General features: G+C 32.9%; 1 protein-coding gene across 8 annotated transcripts in view; it reads left to right on the top strand.

Annotated features, from left to right (window-relative positions):
* Window positions 1-21,806, top strand: part of Sycp1 (synaptonemal complex protein 1) — a 105,429-nt gene that overhangs the window by 4,585 nt on the left and 79,038 nt on the right. For all 8 annotated transcript variants that reach the window (XM_074050694.1, XM_074050690.1, XM_074050695.1 and 5 more), the window contains 7 exons: window positions 61-225; window positions 1,171-1,238; window positions 2,127-2,200; window positions 9,294-9,352; window positions 10,660-10,729; window positions 11,798-11,871; window positions 13,999-14,107. In XM_074050694.1, the coding sequence (XP_073906795.1) occupies window positions 61-225; window positions 1,171-1,238; window positions 2,127-2,200; window positions 9,294-9,352; window positions 10,660-10,729; window positions 11,798-11,871; window positions 13,999-14,107 (619 nt within the window). The remainder of the gene's footprint in view (window positions 1-60; window positions 226-1,170; window positions 1,239-2,126; window positions 2,201-9,293; window positions 9,353-10,659; window positions 10,730-11,797; window positions 11,872-13,998; window positions 14,108-21,806) is intronic.

Here is a 21,806-nt window from a genome sequence, read left to right as displayed (position 1 = left end):
CCTATAGCTTGGTTATATTAAAATTCTGAACAGTTATTTTTTAAAAATCCATTTTAATAGAATTCAGAGCCGATGAGCAGACTATATTCAAAACTGTATAAAGAGGCTGAGAAGATCAAAAAGTGGAAAGTGAGTATAGAATCTGAGCTGAAGCAGAAAGAAAACAAGTTGCAAGAAAATAGGAAGATAATTGAAGCACAGAGAAAAGCCATTCAGGAACTGCAGGTATAATGAAATTATGAATTTTAATTATAATGTAGTAAATATCATTATAATGTGCAAAACAGAGTATTATTTCAAGGTAAATTGGGTTAATTTTGTTTCTGAGTTGGAGACTTTTTTTTTTTTGGCAGTACTAGGGCTCGAACTCATGGCCTCATGCTTGCTAGGCATGTGCTTTAGGCAGGCACTCTACCACTTGAGCCACTCCACCAGCCTGGAGACTTTGAGAATAGGTTTTCTTTTGGGGCAATACTGGGGTTTGAACTCAGGGCCTAGCACTTTTCTTGAGTCTGGTCCCCAGCCCTTTAGCTTAGCTATTTTTCAGTTAGGGTCTTTCATTCTTGCCTGGGCAGCTCTGGGACTGCGATTTTCGTGACTGTGCTTCCCAAGTAGCTGGTATCACAAGTATGAGCTCCCATACCTGGCTACAAGGCCCTTTGAAGTTTCCTTGATACTAGCTGCAGTTCAGCTTTAGGAATGAGCCAGGACAAATTGCTGAAAACAATGCAAAATGATTAGGGAAATAATAAATGATTTCTGATAAAGACTGATGTAATAACAGCAATTTATTGTAGTTTGAATTTTATTGAAATGTCTTTCATTGTGTCACAATAGGCTATTTATAAAACTCTGAAACTCATTAGCTTTGATTTTATAGTATGAGGTGTGAAAAAATGTTGGGAAAATGCAGAGATAAAGCATCTCTTCAAAATGATTAAAGGAGGTAATATTGCATTAAAATTTTTTTTTTTTAGAAATCAAATTTTAGATTGATGAATGTGAGAAGCATATTATGGCAAATCTATAAACTGTGACAAAAAAGTTCTTTTTTGTACAGAAGGAATTCATGTAGGCCACTGTAGCATGTAGTAAAGAAATGCTACTTAGTGATTATACCCAAAATTATTTTGCTAACCAAAATATGAACTGTTCTGTTTTTTAAATTAGTTTGAAAATGAAAAAGTAAGTTTGAAATTAGAAGAAGAAATTCAAGAAAATAAAGATTTAATAAAAGAGTAAGTAATAATTTAATAAACTTGTTATTTCCAAATTTATTTTTATTATAAATTTATTAAAATAGTTTTCAAAAATTCTTGTACACTCTCTATGTGTTATAAATAATAATTTCTACCTGAGTACTGGGGAAAAAGGAAGACATACCCATTCTATGTTCCTGGATTTGGCATTGTGGTCATTGACTAATAACTTCTCACTTTTTAGAATGTTAGATATCAGGAAGAATTGTTGCTTGTTGTCAAAAAAGATACCTGGTAATTCTGTATCTATAATTCTCTATGTGTACTGTCTACCTCCTGTTTCACTATTGCCCTATGTGTAACACTTGCAAAATAGAGCTGGATTTACTTCCAAGCTGATTCTCATTCTCCATTCTCTTGTTGTTGCTAGTGTAATAATTTATTTCTGCAGAAAAATTAAAAGTTGGAGAATTAAATCTAACTATATATTAGTAACTTCAACAAGATAGCAGGTGGTCTTAATATTCACACAATTAATGCCTTCTTAGAAAGTTACCTTATTTTTTGTTTTGAAAGTTAGACATCTAGCACATTTTTGGGGTAATTAGTAAATGAAAAACCTAAGCCTCTCTTCTCACTATTCTTCTTAGGCAAATCTAGAACTATTTCTAGAAAATTTTTGATAGGAACTTGGGTGGAGATTTGTTAAGGAGTTGTCACTTTTACTTAAAGGGAGGCATTTACTAAATTATCTGCTAATGTAGTCAGTTTGGTTTTTTTTCATATTTGTGATACATGATATATACAAAATATATTTTAAAAATTTCTTTAAAATTTAAAAGTTACAACTAAATGTTTAATTACTTTTATATATGATTTTGCTTTCAGATCAGTTTATACTTAGACAAACTCTTTCCTTTGTTTTAGGAATTATGCTACAAGGCATTTATGTAATCTACTCAAAGAAACTTGTGCTAGATCTTCAGAAAAGACAAAGAAATGTAAGTATCTTTCATGTTCTATGAGTTGTAACAAGTTTTTTATTTATTTAGTGGGGGAGACAGAAAAAGAAATTGTCTTCATTTTTTGGAACTAATTTTGATTTGAATGTTGTATGTGCCTCGACCATTTCTTTGTATATGTGGTAACTAGATTCTTAGTTCTTTGAGTTCACAGCTTTCTGAAAGCTCAAAACTTTTTTTTAAAAGGTAACATAGTTCAAGAGGTATGTACTTGGCATTTGTAATTACTTCACATTTCAGTTAAAGTGTGATTTTTGGAACAACCTCTTCTTCTGTTTGGAACAACCTTTTCTTCTGTTTGGAACACCAGAAAATTGAGTCAAAAATAAGATATATAGCTATGTCATTGATAGAAGATGTCAAGGCAAGGCATGGTGGTGTGTGCCTGTAATCCCTTCTACCCTGAAGGCAGAGATTGAGGAGCCTATCTGAAAAATAACTCAAACCAGACAAGGCTAGAGATGTGAGGCATAGCTTAAGTGGTATAGCACTTTCCTAGCAAGCAGAAGGCCTTAAGTTTAAACCTTGGTACCACAGAATAATAATAATAAAGAAAATACTGGTGATACTGGTGTAGAGCTAAGCTGAAGGCATGGTACAATCATATGTTGTATGATGACATTTGGGTCAGTGATGGATTGCATACATGATGTTGGCCCTATAGTTATATAATGAACCTGCAAAACTCCTGTCACCTTATAAAGTAGCCTTTGTAATATTGTAATGCAGTATATTACTTGTATTTGTGTAATGTTGCTATCAACAAACCTACCTCATTCCAGTTGCATAAAAGCATACATAATACATACATTTTGTTTAGTAGATAATCCTTGATAATGATAATAAACAAGTATGTTACTATATTTATTTGCTTTACTATGCTTTTAATTGTTATTTATTTATCTATTTATTTTGCCATACTGGAAATTGAACCCAGGATCTCATGCACACTAAACCCTACTGCTTGAGCCACACCCCTGGCCCTTTTGTCTGTATTTTTGCTTTTGAAATAGGGTGTCACTAACTTTCCTGGACTGGCTTCAAACTTGAGATCATCTTGTCTTTGCCTTCCAAGTAGCTAGTATTATAAGCATGTGATATCACACACATGATTTGTTATGCTAGTATTTTATTGAGAATTTTTGAGTTCTTCATCAGGGATATTAATCTGTACTTTTGTTGGTGTGTCCTTATTTGGTTTTGGTATCAGGATAATGCTGGCCCTATAGAATGAGTTTGGAGTTCTGTTTTAATTTCTTGGAATAGTTGGAGAAGAATTGGTGTTAATTTTGTAAAAGTTTGGTAAAATTCAGCAGCAAAACCATACATGGTCCTGGGTGTATTTTTGTTGGGAGACTTTTTATTACTGATTCAGTCTTGTTACTTGTTATTGATTTGTATAGGTTTTTGTGTCTTCATGTTTCAGTTTTGGTAGGTTATATGTGTCTGTGAGTTTATTTGTTTTTTCTAGGTTTTAAAATTTTTTAGCATAGTAATCCCCAACAATCTTTGTCTTTCTCTTTTTTTTTTTCTTGGTTAGTCTAGCTAAAGGTTTGTCAGTTTTGTTTATCTTTTTAAGAAAGCCAACTCTTTGTTTCATTGGTACTTATATTGGTTTTTAAATCCTTATTTTATTCCTGCTCTGATTTTTATTATTTATTTCTTTTTACTAATTTTGGGTTTAGTTTGTTCTTGCTTTTCTAGTGCCTTAAATTACATTGTTAAATTGTTTATGTTAGATCTTTCTTTCCTTCTTTTTTTTTCATTGCTATAAACACTTAGTTTTGTTGTGTCTTATGGGTTTTGTTATGTTTGTTTCAATTTCATTTGTTTCAGAAAAAGTTCTGATTTCCCTTTGGATTTCTTCATTGGCCTCTTTGGTCACTCAGGAGCATGTTGTTGAATTCCCAAGGTTTTTTTTTCTCTTTTAATGTGATTTTGATTTTATTGAACTTGTTGAGATTTGTTTTGTGTTCCATGTACTAATGAGAAGAATTTGTATTTTGCAGTGTGTTTTGTTCTATAGTATAGCTCATCTCCAGTGTTTCTTTCTCAGTTTTTTTGTTTGGATGCTCTATCCACTGATGAAGGGATGGTGTTGAAGTTTTACTGTTATTATTGTTGTTATTATCAATATTACATTATTATCATTACTTATTATTTGTGGTGCTGGGGATTGAACTCAGGGCAAGTTTATCTCTCCCTTTAGAGATGAACTATTCTGCCATATAGGAAAAAGATTGACTTCTGTATCTTGCAACCTTGCTTATAATTGCTTATTAATTGCAGGAGTTGTTTTGTTAATTCTTTCAGATTTTGTATATAGGGAATGATGTTATATCTTAATAAAGAAAGTTCTATTTCTTCTTTCCCAATCTATATCCTTTTATTTCATCTTCTAATCTTATTGCATTAATTAGGACTTTTTAGTGCCTGTTGGAAAGATCTTAGTGGGAAAGCTTCTAATTTCTTACCATTAAATGTTAGTTGTACGTGTTTGTAGGTAATTCTTTAACAAATTGAGGAAGTTTCCCTTGTAGTTTACTGAGAGGTCTTTTTTTTTTTTTTTAAATTGTGATGCTGGGGATTGAATCTAGTGTCTCATGAATGCTGAGCAAACACTCTACCACATGACCCAGGCTCCTAACCCTTTTGTTTTGTAGTGTTTTGAGGTGTCCCTAACTTTTCCAGGGAGAGCCTTGAATCTGTTATCCTTCTTCCTCTGCTTTCTGAGTGGCTAGGATTATAGGTGTGCACTACCATCGGTATTTATTAGTATAACCATGTAAATTTTCTTTTTTAGCTTGTGATGTGATGGATTGCAGTGATTAATTTTAAATGTTGAATTAGCTTGAATACTTAGGATAAATCCTACTTGGGTTTGATGTATAATAATTTTATACATCATTCAATTTGATTTGTTAATATTTTGCTGAAGATTTTTGCATCTAGTTTTCTTGTCTTTGTCTGGTTTTGGCACTAGGGTAATGCTGGTATTATAGAATGAGTTAAGATATATTCTCTATGCTTCCATCTGTTGTTTTGGAGAGAGATTATTTTTTTCATTTTGTTTTTTCTGATATTAATTATTGATTAAATTCATTTAATAAATGTAAGTCTATTATCTTTTTTTTTTCCTTTGTGTTTTGGCAGTTGTGTTTTGGTAGTTCTATTTCATCAATGTTATCAAATTTGTGGACATAGAGTTATTTATAATATTCTTTTATTATCCCTTTTTTAATTCAATCCTTCTTGAGACAGGGTCTTGCTTTGTACCCTAGGCTGCTCTGGAACTCTTGATGTAGATCTAGTTGGTCTTGAACTCTCGATCCTCCTGTTTGAGCCTCCTGAGTGTTAGTTTTAAGGCCACCGTGCCTGGCCTTATTATCCTTATCCTTTTAATGTCCTTTTATTATCCTTTTAATGTTGGATGTATTTTATTGTAGTACCATCCTCTTTTATTTCTTTTAAGCTTTTTCTTTTTTTTGTGGTACTGAGGCTTGAACTTAGGGCCTATACCTTGTGCTACTCCACCAGCCCTTTTTTGAGATGGGTCTCGGTAACTCTTTGCCCAGGCTGGCTTCGAACTGTGATCCTCCTGATTGCTGACTCCTGAGTAGCTAGGATTACAGGCATGAGCCACTGGTGCCCAGCCCTCTTTTCATTTTTGTATTAGTAATTTGAGTTTTCTTTTATTCTGAGTTTGGCTAGAAGCTTATTGATTTTGTTAATATTTTCAAAGAACCAGCTGTTGATTGCATCGATTTTCTGTATTGCTTGTTTATTTTCAACTTCATTGGTTTCTGCTGTTACATTGGATTTAATTTGCTGTTTTTTTCTAGTTTCTTAATGTTGAAATTTAGAAAATTGATTTTAGGTCTTTATTCTTTTCAAATATAACACTCAAAATATTGTAAATGTATGTTTTTGCTGTATCCTTCAAATTTTGATGTGTATTTTCATTTTCATTTTCATTTTTTGCAGTGCTACAGATCAAACTTAGGGTCTTGCACTTGTTAGGCAAGTGTTCTTCTACAGAGTTATACTCTCAGCCCTGTGTATTTTCATTTAGTTCAATATATTTAGTTCACTTAGTTCAAAATATTTTTAAATTTCTCCTTTGACTTTTGTATTATTTGGAAGTATGTTGTTCAATCTCCAAGTATTTTGTGATTTTCTAGCTATCATTCTGTTACCAATTTCTAGTTTAATTCTACTGTGGTCTGAGAATAGACATTGTTTGGTTTCTGTTCTTTTACATTTGTTTGGTGCTATTGTTGGATGAAGTAGTCTGTAGATGTCCAGTTGACAGATGGTGTCAACTGATTTTCTCCCTATTAGATCTGTTCATTTCTGATAGAGAGATGTTGAAGTCTCCAACTACAACACTGGATTTTTTTCCTTACAGTTCTATCAGTTTTTGCTTCATGTATTTTTTATAGTATATTACATTATGTGTATTCATGTTTTAAATCATGTGTTCTTGGAGAATTGACCCTTTTGTCAGTGTCTAATCCACTTGGTTTTTTTTTTTAATTGAGTCAAGATCTTGGTATATTGTTCAAATGGACTTTGAAGTCACAATCCTTCTGTTTCAACCTCCTGCATAGATGAAATTACCTAGTGAATGTATTTTTTACTTGATAACTTTGGACTTCTTTGGAGTCTGCTCTGAATGAAATTAATTTAGCTACTCATAATTCCTTTTGATTAATGTTATATGGTATATCTTTCTCTGTCCAATTCCTTTTAATATATAGAAGAGTGTCTTGTAGACAACATTTAGTTGGGTTTTGGTTTTTGGTTCACCATGACTGTTTCTGTCTTTTAATTGGTCACTTAGACCATTTTCATTAAAACCGATGTATTGATGTAATTGGATTATTATCTGCTATACTTACTAATTTTTTCTATTTGTTATTCTGTGGATTGAACTCAGGACCTTTTTCTTGCTAGGTAGATATTGGCTAGACACTAGTTAGGCAGGCACTTTAACACTTGATCCATGCCCCCAGTCCTTTTTAAAATTTTCAGATAGAGCCTCATGTTTTTTGTCTGGGTCTGGCCTCAGACCATTGTCCTCTGAATAATTCATGAATGCATGAATTATATGAATCAACATACATAATCTAATACATTGTTATTATTACTAACAAACAATTATATGTTAGACCAGTTAAGAATAAGGAGGTTGGTTTCAGCAGTTCATGTCTGGAAGGCAAAGATGGGGAGGATTGAGGTTTGAGGTCAGTTTGGGCAAAAGTTAGAGAGAAACCCATCTTAACAAACAAGCAAGGCAAGGTAGTGTTCATCCTTGGTCCCAGCTATGGGGAGGCATAGGTAGCAGGATTATAGTCTCAGGCTGGCCCCAGGCAAAAAATGCAAGAACCTACCTGAAAGATAACTAAAGCAAAAAGGAGTAGGGTGTGGTTCAAGTGGTAGAGTGCTTATGGAAGACCCTGAGTTCAAACCCTAGTATCATAAAAAAAAAGAGAAGAAAGAAAATAAGCTGAGCATGGTAGCTCATGCCTATAAGCCCAGCATTTAGGAGGCTTAGGAAGGGGAGGATTGAGAGTTAGAGGCCAGTTGGGGCTACATAGCAAGTCGGGAGCCACCCTGAGCTACATAGTGAGACCTTGTCTCAAAAAAACCAAAGACTGGGGCTGTAACTCAGTGGTAGTACATATGGCCCTGGTTCCATCACCATCTTGATCTCCAGCACAGAAAAGAAAGTTTAAGGTTTTACCTTTATTTTTTCCCTGTCTAATGTGCTTCCTCTCTTTAATACAGATCTGAATTTCTTACCTTTATTAATTTCCTTCTCTCTAAAAAGTTTAAAATTTCTTGGAAGGCAGGGCCATTGGCAACATTTCCTGAATTCTTGTTGTCAGAGAAAATTTTATTTCTCCTTCATTTTTGGAGGATAATTTTACTGGGAATAGAATTCAAAGTTGGGTTTTTTTTTTTTCCTTTAAATTCTCAACACTTCAAATGTTGGGCTCTACTATCTTTTTGTTTGTACGTTGTACTCTATCTGAGAAGTCAGATGTAATTCTTACCTTTGTTTCTCTGTAAGGAAGATGTTTTCCCCCTCTAGCTTCTTTATCTTTGGTTTTCTATAGCTTAAATATGATATGTTTAGGTGTAATGCATTTTTCTTTTTTTCTCTTTTGGCATGTATCCTGCTTTGTGTTCTCTGGGTCTCTTGTAGGTTTTTCTTTTTCTTTTTTTTTGGCAGCACTGGGTTTGAACTGCCTGCTAGGCAGGCTCTCTTACCTCTTGATTAACTCTGCCAGCCCTCTCTGAGTCTCTAGGATCTGTGGTTTGGTCTCTAACATTAATTTTGGGGACATTCTCAATCATTGTTTTTTCAGATGTTTCTTCTGTTTTATTTTCTTGTTATTCTGGTATTCCTATTATGCGTATGTTCCATCTTTTGCAGCTGTCTTCCAGTTTGAGAATATTCTGTTCTATTTTTTTTTCAATATTTTTTTCTCAGTTTTTCATTTTGGAAGTTTTGGAAGTTTTTGCTTGTATGTCTCCCAGGCTCTGAAATTATTTCTTTAGCCATGTATAGTCTACTAATAAGCCCTTCATTTTTGTTACTATGTTTTTGATTTGTAACATTCTGATTTGGTTCTTTCTCCAATTTCAATCTTACATTGCCTGCCTTGTTTTTGGTGGGGGTGGGGGATGAAGGGTTAAGGAGGTAGGGAGTGGGGAGATGCTGGGAATTGAACCCAGGATCTTGGGTGTGGTAGGCAAGCACTCTACCATTGTGCTATATATACCCCTAACCCCTGCTTATCTATTCTTGTATTCTACTTTACCTACTGCAACCCTTGGCACAGTACTCACAGTTGTGTTGTAACTTCCCAGCTTCTTACACACCAGATGGGAACAAAACTGCTTCTGATGCTATTTGGAAAGATTCAGAACTGAATTAGGTATTTCAGTGTGCCTTATTAACAGAGAATTTTGAATATTTTAATTTTTTTTCTGAGATTTTGAGTATTGTCTTAATGGTATCATGTTTTAAAATTTAATTTGAAGTTTTTAATATTAATTACAGATGAATATGAACGGGAAGAAACCAGACAAGTTTATATGGATCTAAATAATAACATTGAAGTAAGTGCTAGTGAAAATGTGAATATTTTAAACAGAAGAATTTCTAATAAAGTAGAATGACAGCTAGAAAGATATGGACAACTGTTATTAAAAGCTAAAAGGATCATTACTTGTTTGTTGATGTGTGCTTGAATCACTAGTAAAATTCAGAAGGTTTTCTGTACTATGAGTACTATTATTTGTTATGTAGTAGCTTTTTAATTTATGTGTTAGTGATACCATTTAACTTACCAAATGTTTATTGACTTTGTATCAGAGACCAGTACATTGTGACATATAACCATTAATTTGAAAAAATTAATTTGAAAAAAAGTATTAATTTGTATCTAGTTCCTGCTTACTTTTGTTGTCTTGTCTCCAGTCATTCACTACTTTGCTTTTCTGTGGTAGTCATTCTTTGTTTTCTCAACTTTGCTAAGCACTTTCTGATCTTAGTTCATTGAATTTGTTCTGTTTGTCTAGAACTTTTATGTTCAAGATCTTGTGCACATTTACAAAACTTCATTCTGGTTTTTGTTTTTCCCAACTTACTAAGTCTAATTAATTAAGATAAACATCTAATTTATTTTTATTATTGTACTGAGCGTACATTATGACATTTGCAAAAGTGCTTACAATACATCATAGTTGAATTCACCCCTCTACCATTCTCCTTTATCCCCCCACCCATTCCTCAAATAGTTTCAACAGGTCTCATTTTTCCGCTTATGTACATTTGTACATAATATTACCACCACATTCACCCTTGATGTACATACATATGTGTATTGTGTGTGTGTTATTCCTTACCTGGAATGTAAATCACTTCCAGTAGGGCACAGACTTTGTCTTATATCCTAAGTGCCTAAAGTAGTGACTGACACATAATAAGCAGCTAAATATTTAATGAGTGAGTGATTGAAAATGAATCTGATTTTGCAAAGTGTAATTTACTGAATGCTGAGTGAATACATGCTGCCAAGATAATAGAAATAAAATTTGGAACTCTTATGGGGAGAGATTCATTGGTGAGGAAGAGAGAAATTAAATAAGAACAAATAAGTATAAAATTACAGATTTTAATGTGTTACATGAATTCATGCAGTGCTGAAAATCACTTTGCCTTATGTTACTGTCCCAAAAGCCTGTAGGCATTTGGGAAACTAACATTATAGGCACTCGATATATATTTAGTAAATTTATTATTCAAAGCTGTATGGATTTATATCTAATAATTACATGTTAAATTTATTACTGTTTTCAAAGTTGAAAGAAAGGTATTTTAAGACTCTAAGTATGATTCTTAAAAGTTTAACTTCATATTCCAGAAAATGGTAATAGCTTTTGAGGAACTTCGTGTGCAGGCTGAGAATTCCAAAAAGGAAATGCATTTTAAGTGTAAGAATCCTATTCAGTTTTTATATTACTCTTTAGCTATTTACATTTTTATTAGATTTTGTTCATGTTTTCATCCCTTCAGTTTGATCCCTTGACTGTTTTATATTTTCTATTGTCTTTGTTTTTGTAAGTCCCTCAAAATCATGGGGAACGTAGCAGGTTAATGTATCAAAAATATTCTTTGGCCGAGTGTGGTAGCTCACATGTATAATCCTAGCTACTCAAGAGGCAAAGATCAGGAGGATCATGGTTCAAGGGCAGCCCAAGCAAAAAAAGTTTGTGAGATCCCATTTTAACCAATAAAAAGTTGGCTGTATGGTACGTGCCTGTCACTCCAGCTATGTGGGAAGCATAAATAAGGGAATCGTTGTGCAGGCAGGCCTGAACATAAATTTGAGACTGTATTTGAAAAATAATTAAAGCAAAAAGTGCTGGGGATTGGGTCAAGTGGTAGAGGGTCTGCCTAGCAAGTGTGAGGCCCCAAGTTCAAACCCCAGTACCACCAAAAAAAAGGTGTGTGTGTGTGTGTGTGTCCATATAGACACATAAACAAAGTATATATACATATATGTATACAAAGTATGCATATATCATATATATATGCTTTAAAGGTACATTTTTTGTGAAATCAGACCTATTATGGTTGGTATTTAATGTTTTAGAAGTGCTGTTTTGTCTTTTATATTTTTTTCTTTTTGGTGGTCTAGGGTTTGAGCTCATGGCCTCACACCTAGGTAGGTTCTCTACTACTTGAGCCATCAACTAACCCACTTTTATATTTCTTTATCAAGTGTATACCTTAAAATAATATATATGTGGTTTAGTGTGTTTTAATAGAATAAAGTTTTATATGTGTGCTACTATAAGAACTGTAATTCTAAGTTCTAATTTTGATATATAAATCCAGTATTTTACTAAACAGTGGTAAGCAAATATCAGTTGTAGTCCTTTAGAAACTTTTGAGATTTAATATAATTTCAAGATAAAGAAATGATCTTTAAATTTTGTTTGTAATGGAAAAGTTACATAATTGTTAAGACATTTGTTGTATTTATTTTATTTTTAAAGTAAAGGAAGATTATGAAAAAATCCAACACCTTGAAGAAGAATATAAGAAGGAAGTAAATGACAAGGAAAATCAGGTTTTTTAAAAAACCAACTCTATATTCTTTTTTAAAAAATTAATTTTTAAAGGTTTTTGGTCAACATATAGTATTTGTACATATTTATGAGGTACAGCATTATATTTTGGTTCATGTATATATTCGGTGTTGATTAACTCAGGGTAATTAGCATATCCATTACTTAAACTTTTATCATTTCTTTATGGTGGGTACATTCAAATTCTTCTCACTTTTCTGAGATATAAAATGTTATATTCTTTGTATTTATTAACTCATAAAATGCTTAAAATTTCAGAAGAAATTTGTATTTGCTAACTGTATGATAAATTCCTATGAGAGGAGATATATATAATTTAATATTATATATATCTACATATTAAGACTTTGCCTAGACAAATTAATTTTTAACTCAAATATGCACCCACAAAATGCTTCCCTTTTTGGTTTTAATCAGTGAATCTTCAACAGTATTTATATCAGTTTACATTGCTCCCAAAATATATTATTTTATAAGAAAGTTTGTTCAGATAAGAATCCTAATAAAATGTAAGGATGATCATGTCTACCCAATTCACAGTTTGCAGTTTATTTTGAAATAACTGTTTATGACACCAGTGAGAGGAACCTAAAACATTCTCTTGCTTCTATTAGTATCAATAGTGGGAGACTTGAAAATGTTAAGTCTTTATTCTGACAGTTGCAAGAATGTCAATTTCAGATTAATATTATGCCAACTCTATTCTTTTCAAGTCTTCTGCTTCCTAAATAGAAAGTGATATACAAAAAGGAATTCTCTACTGTTTGCTACTTTTTTTTTTTGAACTCTGTTTGAACTCAGAGCATGCAGCTTGAGCCACTCCACCAACCCTTTTTTGTGATTGGATTTTTCTAGATAGGGTCTTGTGAACTATTTCCCCAGGCTGACCTTGAACCACGTTTGTCTTGATCTCTGCCTCCTGAGTAGCTAGGATTACAGGTGTGAGCCACCAGCGCTGGGCTTCTACTATTTTTGTAGCTTTTCTTTTCTGATTTGCCACACGATATCTTGTATTCAGAGTTAAACAAGATGTTTAGTTAAACAATAATAAAAAGTTAATTGAAAGAGAAAGGATATTTAAGTTGTGAATAAATGATAATATTTCAATTTATGTGTTTAGATTTTTTGAAAAATTGTTAACAATTTTTTTTGCATTTTAACTTTATTTTAAAACCAGATTTCCAAAAGAAGGAAGTCATTTAAAAAGTTACAAAATTATTATAAAGAACAAAAATGAGAGGGAAGTGCTAAAAAAGCTTGCTGGAGTTCTTGGTGCATGGACAGAGCTACAGATTGTTGGGCATCCTTGCAAAATGATTGTGTGGCCAGCTAGTGCTTTCTTTTTCTCTGAGAATTCCTAAATATCATTATCACAGTATTTTTTCCTGAGGCTTTCCACATTCCTGCCTGGGGATTTAAACTTGACTGATGATGTTATGGAACAGAGTTGGCAGGGTAGGAAGGGCCAGCCGAGTCTTGCCAAAATATTTGCTGACTTTTTTACTGTATCCTTTATCCTTGTCCACTCCCATGCCCAAAATAACCCCGTTTAGAGATTATCTTTTTCTTTTTTGTGATGCGAGAGAACGAACCCAGGGTCTTATTCGCTTGATTAATTTCTATGTAGCTATCAAGACTCAATTCAACCTTTGAGAATTGATTTTTTAGTACTTCTCTCAAGACTGATTTAGGTGTTCCTTTCCTGCTTTTTTGTTATACTAATAATAATATTCAGATATAGTTGTTTGTCTCCTAGACAAAAGTGAGTTCCCTTCTCTCTATATACTCAATAGTTATGGTTTTTGTGCTTAATAATATTTATGGAATAAATGAATTAATAGATTGTACTGTGTAATCTTCTCGGTAATAACTTAAAATGCAAACTGTAATATTGGGTATATCATACTAGTGTTTTTCATTTGTTCATTAACTCATTCAAGAAATGTTTATTATAAAAGCATGTATTATATGCCAGGAACATCCATCTGAAAAGCACATAAACAAGCATACAGAATAATTGTAAGAGATAATTGTAAGAGATAATAAGTGCTAAGGTACCCATTTAACTTTTTCTATCTATGTTTTTTTAAAAAAATATTTCATTTTAGGTATCACTACTATTGGTCCAAAGTACTGAGAAAGAAAATAAAGTGAAGGATTTAACATTTCTGCTAGAAGAATTCAGAGATCAAGTTAATCAATTAGAGGAAAAGACAAGTAAGAATTATATGAGAAAATATAACATTGTGCCTTATGTATGCTTGTTATGTTCTAAATTTTGGCTGTCATCAAAAGTTTTTTTTAATGGCTGGGCACTGGTGGCTTTTATCTGTAACACTAGCTTCTCAGGAGGCAAAGATCAGGAGGACCATGGTTTGAGTCCAGTTCAGGCAAATAGTTTGTGAGACCCTATCTTGGAAATACCAGACACAAAAAAGGGCTGACACAATGGCTTAGGTGTTAGAGTGCCTGCCCAGTAAGCATAAGGCCCTGAGTTCAAACCCCAGTACTGGCAAAAACAAAAAAGTTTGTTATGATATTTTACAGTGCTATAATCCTCAACTAGGTTTGATCAGTTGGGTAGGGCATGATAGAATCACGTTAGGAGTTTTTTCAAAGTCCATATACTCCTCTTTTCCCTTTTCCAAAGTTTTAACCTTCTTCAGAGTTTCAACAACATGCTCCAAAAAGTCATGAATTACCTAATTTTAATTAATACATAATATTTATTTATTTATTTATTTATTTATTCATTTCTTAACTGTAATGCTGGGGATTGAATGCAAGACTTTGTGCATATTAGACAAGCACTTTACCATTGAGCTACACTCTAGCTATTTTATGTATTTATGGATGCAGTGTAATGTTTTGGTTCATAGTATACATTGATTGGGTAGTGATTAACCCAGGTAATTAATAATTTTATTACCTAAAACTTGATCATTTCTTTATGGTGGGTCCATTCAAATTCTTTTTTGTTCATTGGTACCTTTCAAGTGCTTCAAACACTGCCTGAAACATGAGACACTCAATATTTTATAAATAAAGAATCCTGTGGAAACAGCATTCTTCTCATGACAAGACATTTGGAAAGGCCTTGGGGGGAACTGTTGAACCTAACCTTAGATGCTTAATAGTTCACTAGCTAGTGACTTGGTAGGAGACAGTAGAGGCAGAAGAAATGGCTAGTGGATGTCCTAGAAGCGTGAAAGTTAGTGTATGCTAGATTAACTGACGAGAGTGGTTATATCTTAGAGAAGTGAGGCAGATGAGATTGTAAATGAGTATTTGAATCTACTTATGAAGAACCTTGAATGTCATGGCATGTTTAGACTATCTTACTGAATATTTTTCAAACTTGTTCAAGTAGCAGGACACTTGGAAGTCATAATATACTTTGTGAAATACAATGCATCTTCAGGAACATAATTAGGACTTGTTTTTCTATCCTTCAAAAACATTCTTCTTCACATGGGAAATAATTATCTGGTTCCTGCTAACCTGTGCATTACTTTATTACTGTTATTACTTTATAAAAGCTACATTTTGTATTCTTATCTCACCCCATGCTTTTGGTTACTTCCTCTACCTCAAATCCACCTCCTACTTCAAATCTTGGCTAAACTCTAGTGAACTATTCTTCTCTCTTAGTAATGGGCTAAGTAGTTTTCCTCTGTCTTTTGTGACTGTGAGTGTCTTAAAGATAGGGAGTGTCTTGAAGATAATTCTAGTGCCTGGTATACTGCTTTGCACACAATAGTGGTTCAGTAGATGTTTGGATGGGTGCATAATCTTACTTAAATTCTTAACAATTTATTTTTAATAACTACAATTATTTGTTACTCTGTAGACTCATAACCACAAAAATGTATCTGTTTAAATTATTTTTCATTGTTTCCCACATGTGTGTATCTTCCCTTTGCTTCTCTCTTTGTTTCAGTTTGAATATTTTCTATTGACTTGTTGTCTTAATTCTGCCTGTTATGTTTAATTTACTTTAAACATATCTTCTGAATTATTAACTTTAATTATATATTTTTTCTTCTAAAATTTCCATTTGATTTTTTTTAAAGACTTCAGTCATCTGGTTAAATTCTCCTTTCTTAAAAATCACATTTTTAGTTTTTTTTTAATATATTAATCACTGATATTTTTATAGCTGTTTTCTTTACTTTAGTATCTTTCTCACCTTTTTGTATTTATTGTTGCTTTTAAAAACTGTGGTAAAATACATGTGACATAAAAGTTACTCCGTTTTAAAGTTCACAGTTTAGTGGCATTAAGTATGTCCACATTGTTGTATAGCCATCACCACCATCCATCTTCAGAACTCTTTAATCTTGCAAAATGGAAACTGTACCCACCAAACAATGACTCTCCATTCCTTGCTTCCCCCAGTCTCCTGGGACCAACATGGCTGACCAAGAAAACAGCTAATTGTCCTTTGCTTCATTATAATGACATCCTCCATATCACGTATCATTAGCCTAAAAAATTCGTTGATGCCATCATGCATCTGATGCCATGGCATATCCTAAAACCTCCTGCAAGGACAGAATAGGGAAGTAAACCCTATTCTGGGAAAATCCTGACCCATTCGTAGAATTCTTCACCTTTTCCTCCTACCTTAACTCATGAATAATCACATTCCTGGAGGAGTTGACTCACTCTGAGAAGTCTGCACTTCCTTTGCCCTGAGTGTATACATCGCTTTGAAAGCAAAATGCCTCTTTCCCTCTCTTTTTCTTTCTTTCTCTGTTCCTCTCCCTTCCACCTCTCTCAATTCCTTATTTTGTCTTATTTCTGAATTCTTTCTCTGATGGTAACAAGAACTTGGAAAAATTGGGTAGTCTCAATTTCCTTGTCCCTGATTCCTCCTAGCTAGCCCACCACTGCTGGTCTGCAAATAGATTGTTTTTACTCTGCACCAGTCATTATGGGTTTGCTTTTTTTTTTTTTTCTTCTTCTTTTTCTTGCTTTATTGCAGTGACTAGAACTTCCTCTACTGTGATGAATAAGAGTTGTGAGAGTGGACATCCTTGCCTTCATCCTGATTTTTTTAGGGCAAAAGCATTCAGTTTTACTCCATTAATTATGATAATTAGAGCTATAAATTTTTCAGTAATGCCCCTGTGCCATGGATGTTGAATGTCTCCCCAAAATCCATGTGTTAAAAGCTTCATCCCATTGTGATACTTTTGGGAGATTATGGTACCTTTAGAAGGTGGGCCCTGGTGGGAGGTCTTTAAATCATTGTGCACATGCCCCTGAAGGAGTCTGAGAGACCTCATCTTATTCCTTGTTTCCTTTTGCTTCCTGACCATGAGGTGAGCAGTTTGCCCCTTCTTATGCTTTCTACTATTGCAGTCCAGTATGCCCTTAGAGACCCAAAGCAATGAGTCTGTGAGCCAAAACAAAACTTTTATAAATAATTTATGAGTTAATTATCTTAGATACTTCATTACATTGATGGAAAACTAATACCTCGTGTTCCTCATTTATTGAGGGTTTTTATTATAAAGAGTTGATGTTGAATTTTGTTCATTGATTTATGTTTGAATTTGAGTTTATATTTGGGAATTTTCTCCATTGATTTATATTATCATGTTATTTTCTTTAGTCTGTTATTATGGCATATTACATTAATGGAGTTGTTTTTGGTTTATATACATTAATCACTTTATTTTTTCTCTGTTTTTTATTGTGCTGGGTGGAGGTACATTGTGTCATTTACAGATGTTCTTACAATATGTCAAATATACTTGAATTCATTCTCTCCACCATTCTCATTCTCCCTCTGCCCGGATGGAATTTTTTTGAGTATTGAACCAGTCATGCATAAATCCCTCTTTGTTATGTTATAAAATTATCATTTTATATAATGTTGAAGTTGGTCAGCTAATACTTTGTTAGGAATTTTTACATTTATGTTCATGAAGGATTTTGATCTGTAGTGTTTTGCTTTTATACTTTTATGTATGATTTTGTATCAGGGTAAGACTAATTTTATGAAATGAATTGGGAAATGTTTTCTTTTTTCTTGAAAGAGATAGTATAGAATTGTTGTTAATTCTTTAAGTCTTTGGAAGAATTCTTTGAGGAATTTGTTTCTTTTAATTTGTCAAATTATTTTTATAGATTTTTTTTGTGGTATCTTTTTTTATCCTAGTGATATCTATAGGGTCTGTAGTGATATATTTCCTGACTCATCCTGATACTGGTAATTCATGTCTTCTCTTTTTTTCTTTTTGTGATACTGTAAAAATTTGTTGATGATATTAAAAATCTTTTCAGATATGATCATGTGATTTTTATCCTTGATTCTGTTTACATGCTATATTTCATTTATTGATTTGTATATGTTGAACCATTCTTGTATCCTCGGAATGAAACCAACTTGATCATAGTGTAATGTGCTATATTGAATTCAGTTTGCAAGTACTTTATTGAGGATTTTTTTTTATCTGTGTTCATCAAGGAAAGTGGTGTATAGTTTTTATGTTGTATGCTTAACTAGTTTCAGTATCAGAATAATGCTGGATTCATAGAATGAATTTGGAAGAGTTGCTTTCCTTTGTATTTTGTAGAATAGTATTAGGAACATTGGTGCTATGTTTTTAAAGTTCTGGTAGAGTTTAGCAGTGGATCTGTCTGGTCCAGGGCTTTTCATTATTGGGAGATTTCTTTTTTTTAAGTTGCTGTTTCAGTCTCATTTGCTTGTTACTGATTTAAGTTGTTTATTTTTGTGGTTCAATTTTGGTAGATGGTTTGTGTGTATAAATTTATTCTTTTTGTCTAGATTTTACAATTTATTACAATATGAGCTTTTAAAAAATATTCCTTAATTATCTTCTGTATTTCAGTAGTATTTGTTATAATGTTACTGTTTTCATCTGTAATTTTATTAATGTTTGTTCTCTTTCTGTTGGTTAGTTTGACTAAAGTATTATCAATATTGTTTATCATCTCAGAGACTCAAGTCTGTTGGTGAATATCTTCCGTATTATTCTTTTAGTTTCCATTTCATTAATTTCAGCTCTGATGTTTATTATTTCTTTCCTTTTCCTAATTGTGGGATTGGCTTATTTTTGGTTTTCTAAGACCTTGAGCTGCATCACTAGCTTATTTGGATCTCTCAGATTTTTTAATGTAGGCTATAAGTATCACTCTTAGAACCACTTATATTGTATCCTATAGATGCTGGTATGTTGTGTTTTCATTTTCATTTACTTCTAGGAATTTTTTTAATTTCTTCAATTACCCACTGATCATTCAACAGTGTATTGTTCAGTCTACATGTGTCTTTATATTTTCTGTAGTTTTTTTTTTTTTGATGTTTACTTCTGCCATTATGGTCTGATAAACTATTAGGAGTTATTTCAATATTTTTTATTTGTTAAGTCTTGCTTTCTCTACTAAAATATTATTTATATTAGAGAAAGTTCTGTGGGCTGCTGAAAAGAATGTATTCTTTTGGGGGGGTATTCTGTAGATGTCTTTTAAGCTCATTTGATACATAGTGTCATTTAATTCTGAGTTTCTTTGTTGACTTTTTTCTGGATGACTTATCTTTGTGAGAGTGGGACATTTAAGTCATCCATATTTATTGTGTTGGGGTCTGTCTCTTTATGTCTATTTGTATTTGTTCTATGAAATTTGGTGTGCTGATGTTTGATGTACATATGTTTATGATTGTTATATCCTTTTCACATATTGTTCCCTTTTCTTTTTTGTGATACTGGAGTTTGAGCTCAGGACTTCATGCTTGTTAGGCAGATGCTCTACTGTTTGAGCCATTCTTCCAGCCTTTTTTGCTCTGGTTATTTTTGAGATAGGGTCTCGCTTTTTGCCTACTCTGGCCTGGATCGTGGTCCTCCTAGTTTACTCTTGCTGCATAACTGGAGTGACAAGTGCATGCCACCATGCCCAGCTTTTTTCTGTTGAGATGGAATCTTGCAGAGTTTTTGTCTGGGCTGGCCTGGAACTGCAGTCTTCCCAATTGCAGCCTCCCACTGTGGGGTGTGGCTGGGATGACAGTTGCAAACTATTATGTCCAGTATTGATTGAGATGGACCCTCTATCTTAGCCTCCCAAGTAGCTAGGATTGTGGGATGATTTTTTTTAAATGATGTGAGGCAAGCGACTAATTAATGGGAAAATAGTATTTTGGATTATAGGCATGAGTCACCAGCACCTGGCTAATGAATTGTTCTCTTTTTTAATAATAAGAGGCCTTTTTTCTCTTCTGACTAATTTTGGTTTGAAGTCTGTTTTGTCAAATAGGAGCATAGCTACTCCTGCTTGCTTGGGTGCCCATTTGCTTGGAATGTTTTTACATCCTTTTACTTTTACTTGTATTTGTCTTTACCAGCGAGTATGTTTCCTGTAGGCAGCAAGTAGTTGGGTCTTGCTTTTTTAATCCCATCTGTCTGTCTGTATTTTAATTGGAGAATTACAATTATTAACATTCAGAGCTATTATTGAAAGGTATGTGGTAATGCCTGTCATTTTGTTGGTTTTGTTATGCTTCATTGTTTCCTAATCCTCATTTGCTTATCTACTCTTCTAAAGAGATTTTTTTCTTTCCCATATCCTCATGGTTGTGTTTTTCTTCTCCTGTGTGAAGGATTCATTTATGTATATTCTGAAGTGTTGGCTTAGTGGTCATGAATTTCTTTGGTTTCTGTTTATCATGGAAAGATTTTATTTCTCTTTCAATTATGAGGAATAGCTTTGTTGAATACAGTAACCTAGGTTGGCAGCTCTCTTCTTTTTTTCTTTTCATCCTAAAATAAACAACAGAGCGATTATTTTCTTTATTGGTTAAAGCACATTATTTCATGCCCTTCTTGCTTTTAGAGTTTCTGTTGAGAAATCTGTTATTCTGATGTGTTTGCCTTTATATATGGCTTGACATTTCTAACTTGGGGCTTTCAATATTGTTCAGTTTTTTTTGTTCTTTTTTTGTTTTGTTTTGTTTTCAATATTGTTCAGTATATTTAATGTTCTAATTACATAATGTGGAGAGGTTCTTTTCAGTTTTTTGTCTTTTGGGTGTTTTAAAAATCTTTTATACTTACCTGAACAAATCTTTCCCTAGATTTCAGAAGTTTTTTGCTATTATTTTATTGAATACTTTTTTTTTAAATCCTACATTTAGTGTGTACCTCTTCTTCTATACCCATGATTCATTGACTTGGTCTTTTAGTGGTGTTCTGGAGGTTTTGTATAGTCTTTTTATACTTTCTCATTTTTCTTCTTATTTTCTGAATATTCTATTTCATATTCCTTGTCTTCAAATCCTGATATTCTGACTGCTACTTGATCCTTTTCAGTGTTGAGGCTTTTAACTGAGTTTTTAAATATGACTGATTGAGCTTTTCATTTACAAAATTTCAATTCCAACTTTTCCTTGAATTTTACTTTATTAAATTCCTCTTTCATATCTTACATTTTCTTCAACTATTTATTTTTATTCTCTTTAAATTAATTCAAGTGTCTATTCTTGCCCACTTTGGTTTTATTGATCATCCCTATGATTATTCTTTTGAATGTTTTTTTCCTGGAATTTCATTACCTCACTATCATTAGAGTCAATTATTGTGCAATTGTTGACTTCTGGAGGTATCATATTGCCTTTTTTTTTGTTTACATATTTCTTCTGTTTTTGCATTGGAATTTTAGCATTTTGGACCAAGTCATTGGTTAGAGGTTTTAATCTGTATTTTTTCAGTTGAAGTTTTTCCAATGTTCAGTGGCTAAGGTGTAGCTCAGTAGCAATACTTTCACCGAGCATGCTAAAAGTGCTGGGCCCCACCTCCAGCACCATTCAGAGAGAAGAATACTAGCTGCAGAAGCAACTACAATTGATTAAAATACCACTATGGAAATCGAGTAATAACTAATTAAGAACAAT

Source organism: Castor canadensis, chromosome 12 (assembly GCF_047511655.1).
Source record: "Castor canadensis chromosome 12, mCasCan1.hap1v2, whole genome shotgun sequence".
In the NCBI taxonomy this organism is placed as follows: Eukaryota; Metazoa; Chordata; class Mammalia; order Rodentia; family Castoridae; genus Castor; species Castor canadensis.
The sequence above is the reverse complement of the archived record's forward strand: the minus strand, read 5'-3'. Positions and strand labels throughout refer to the sequence as shown.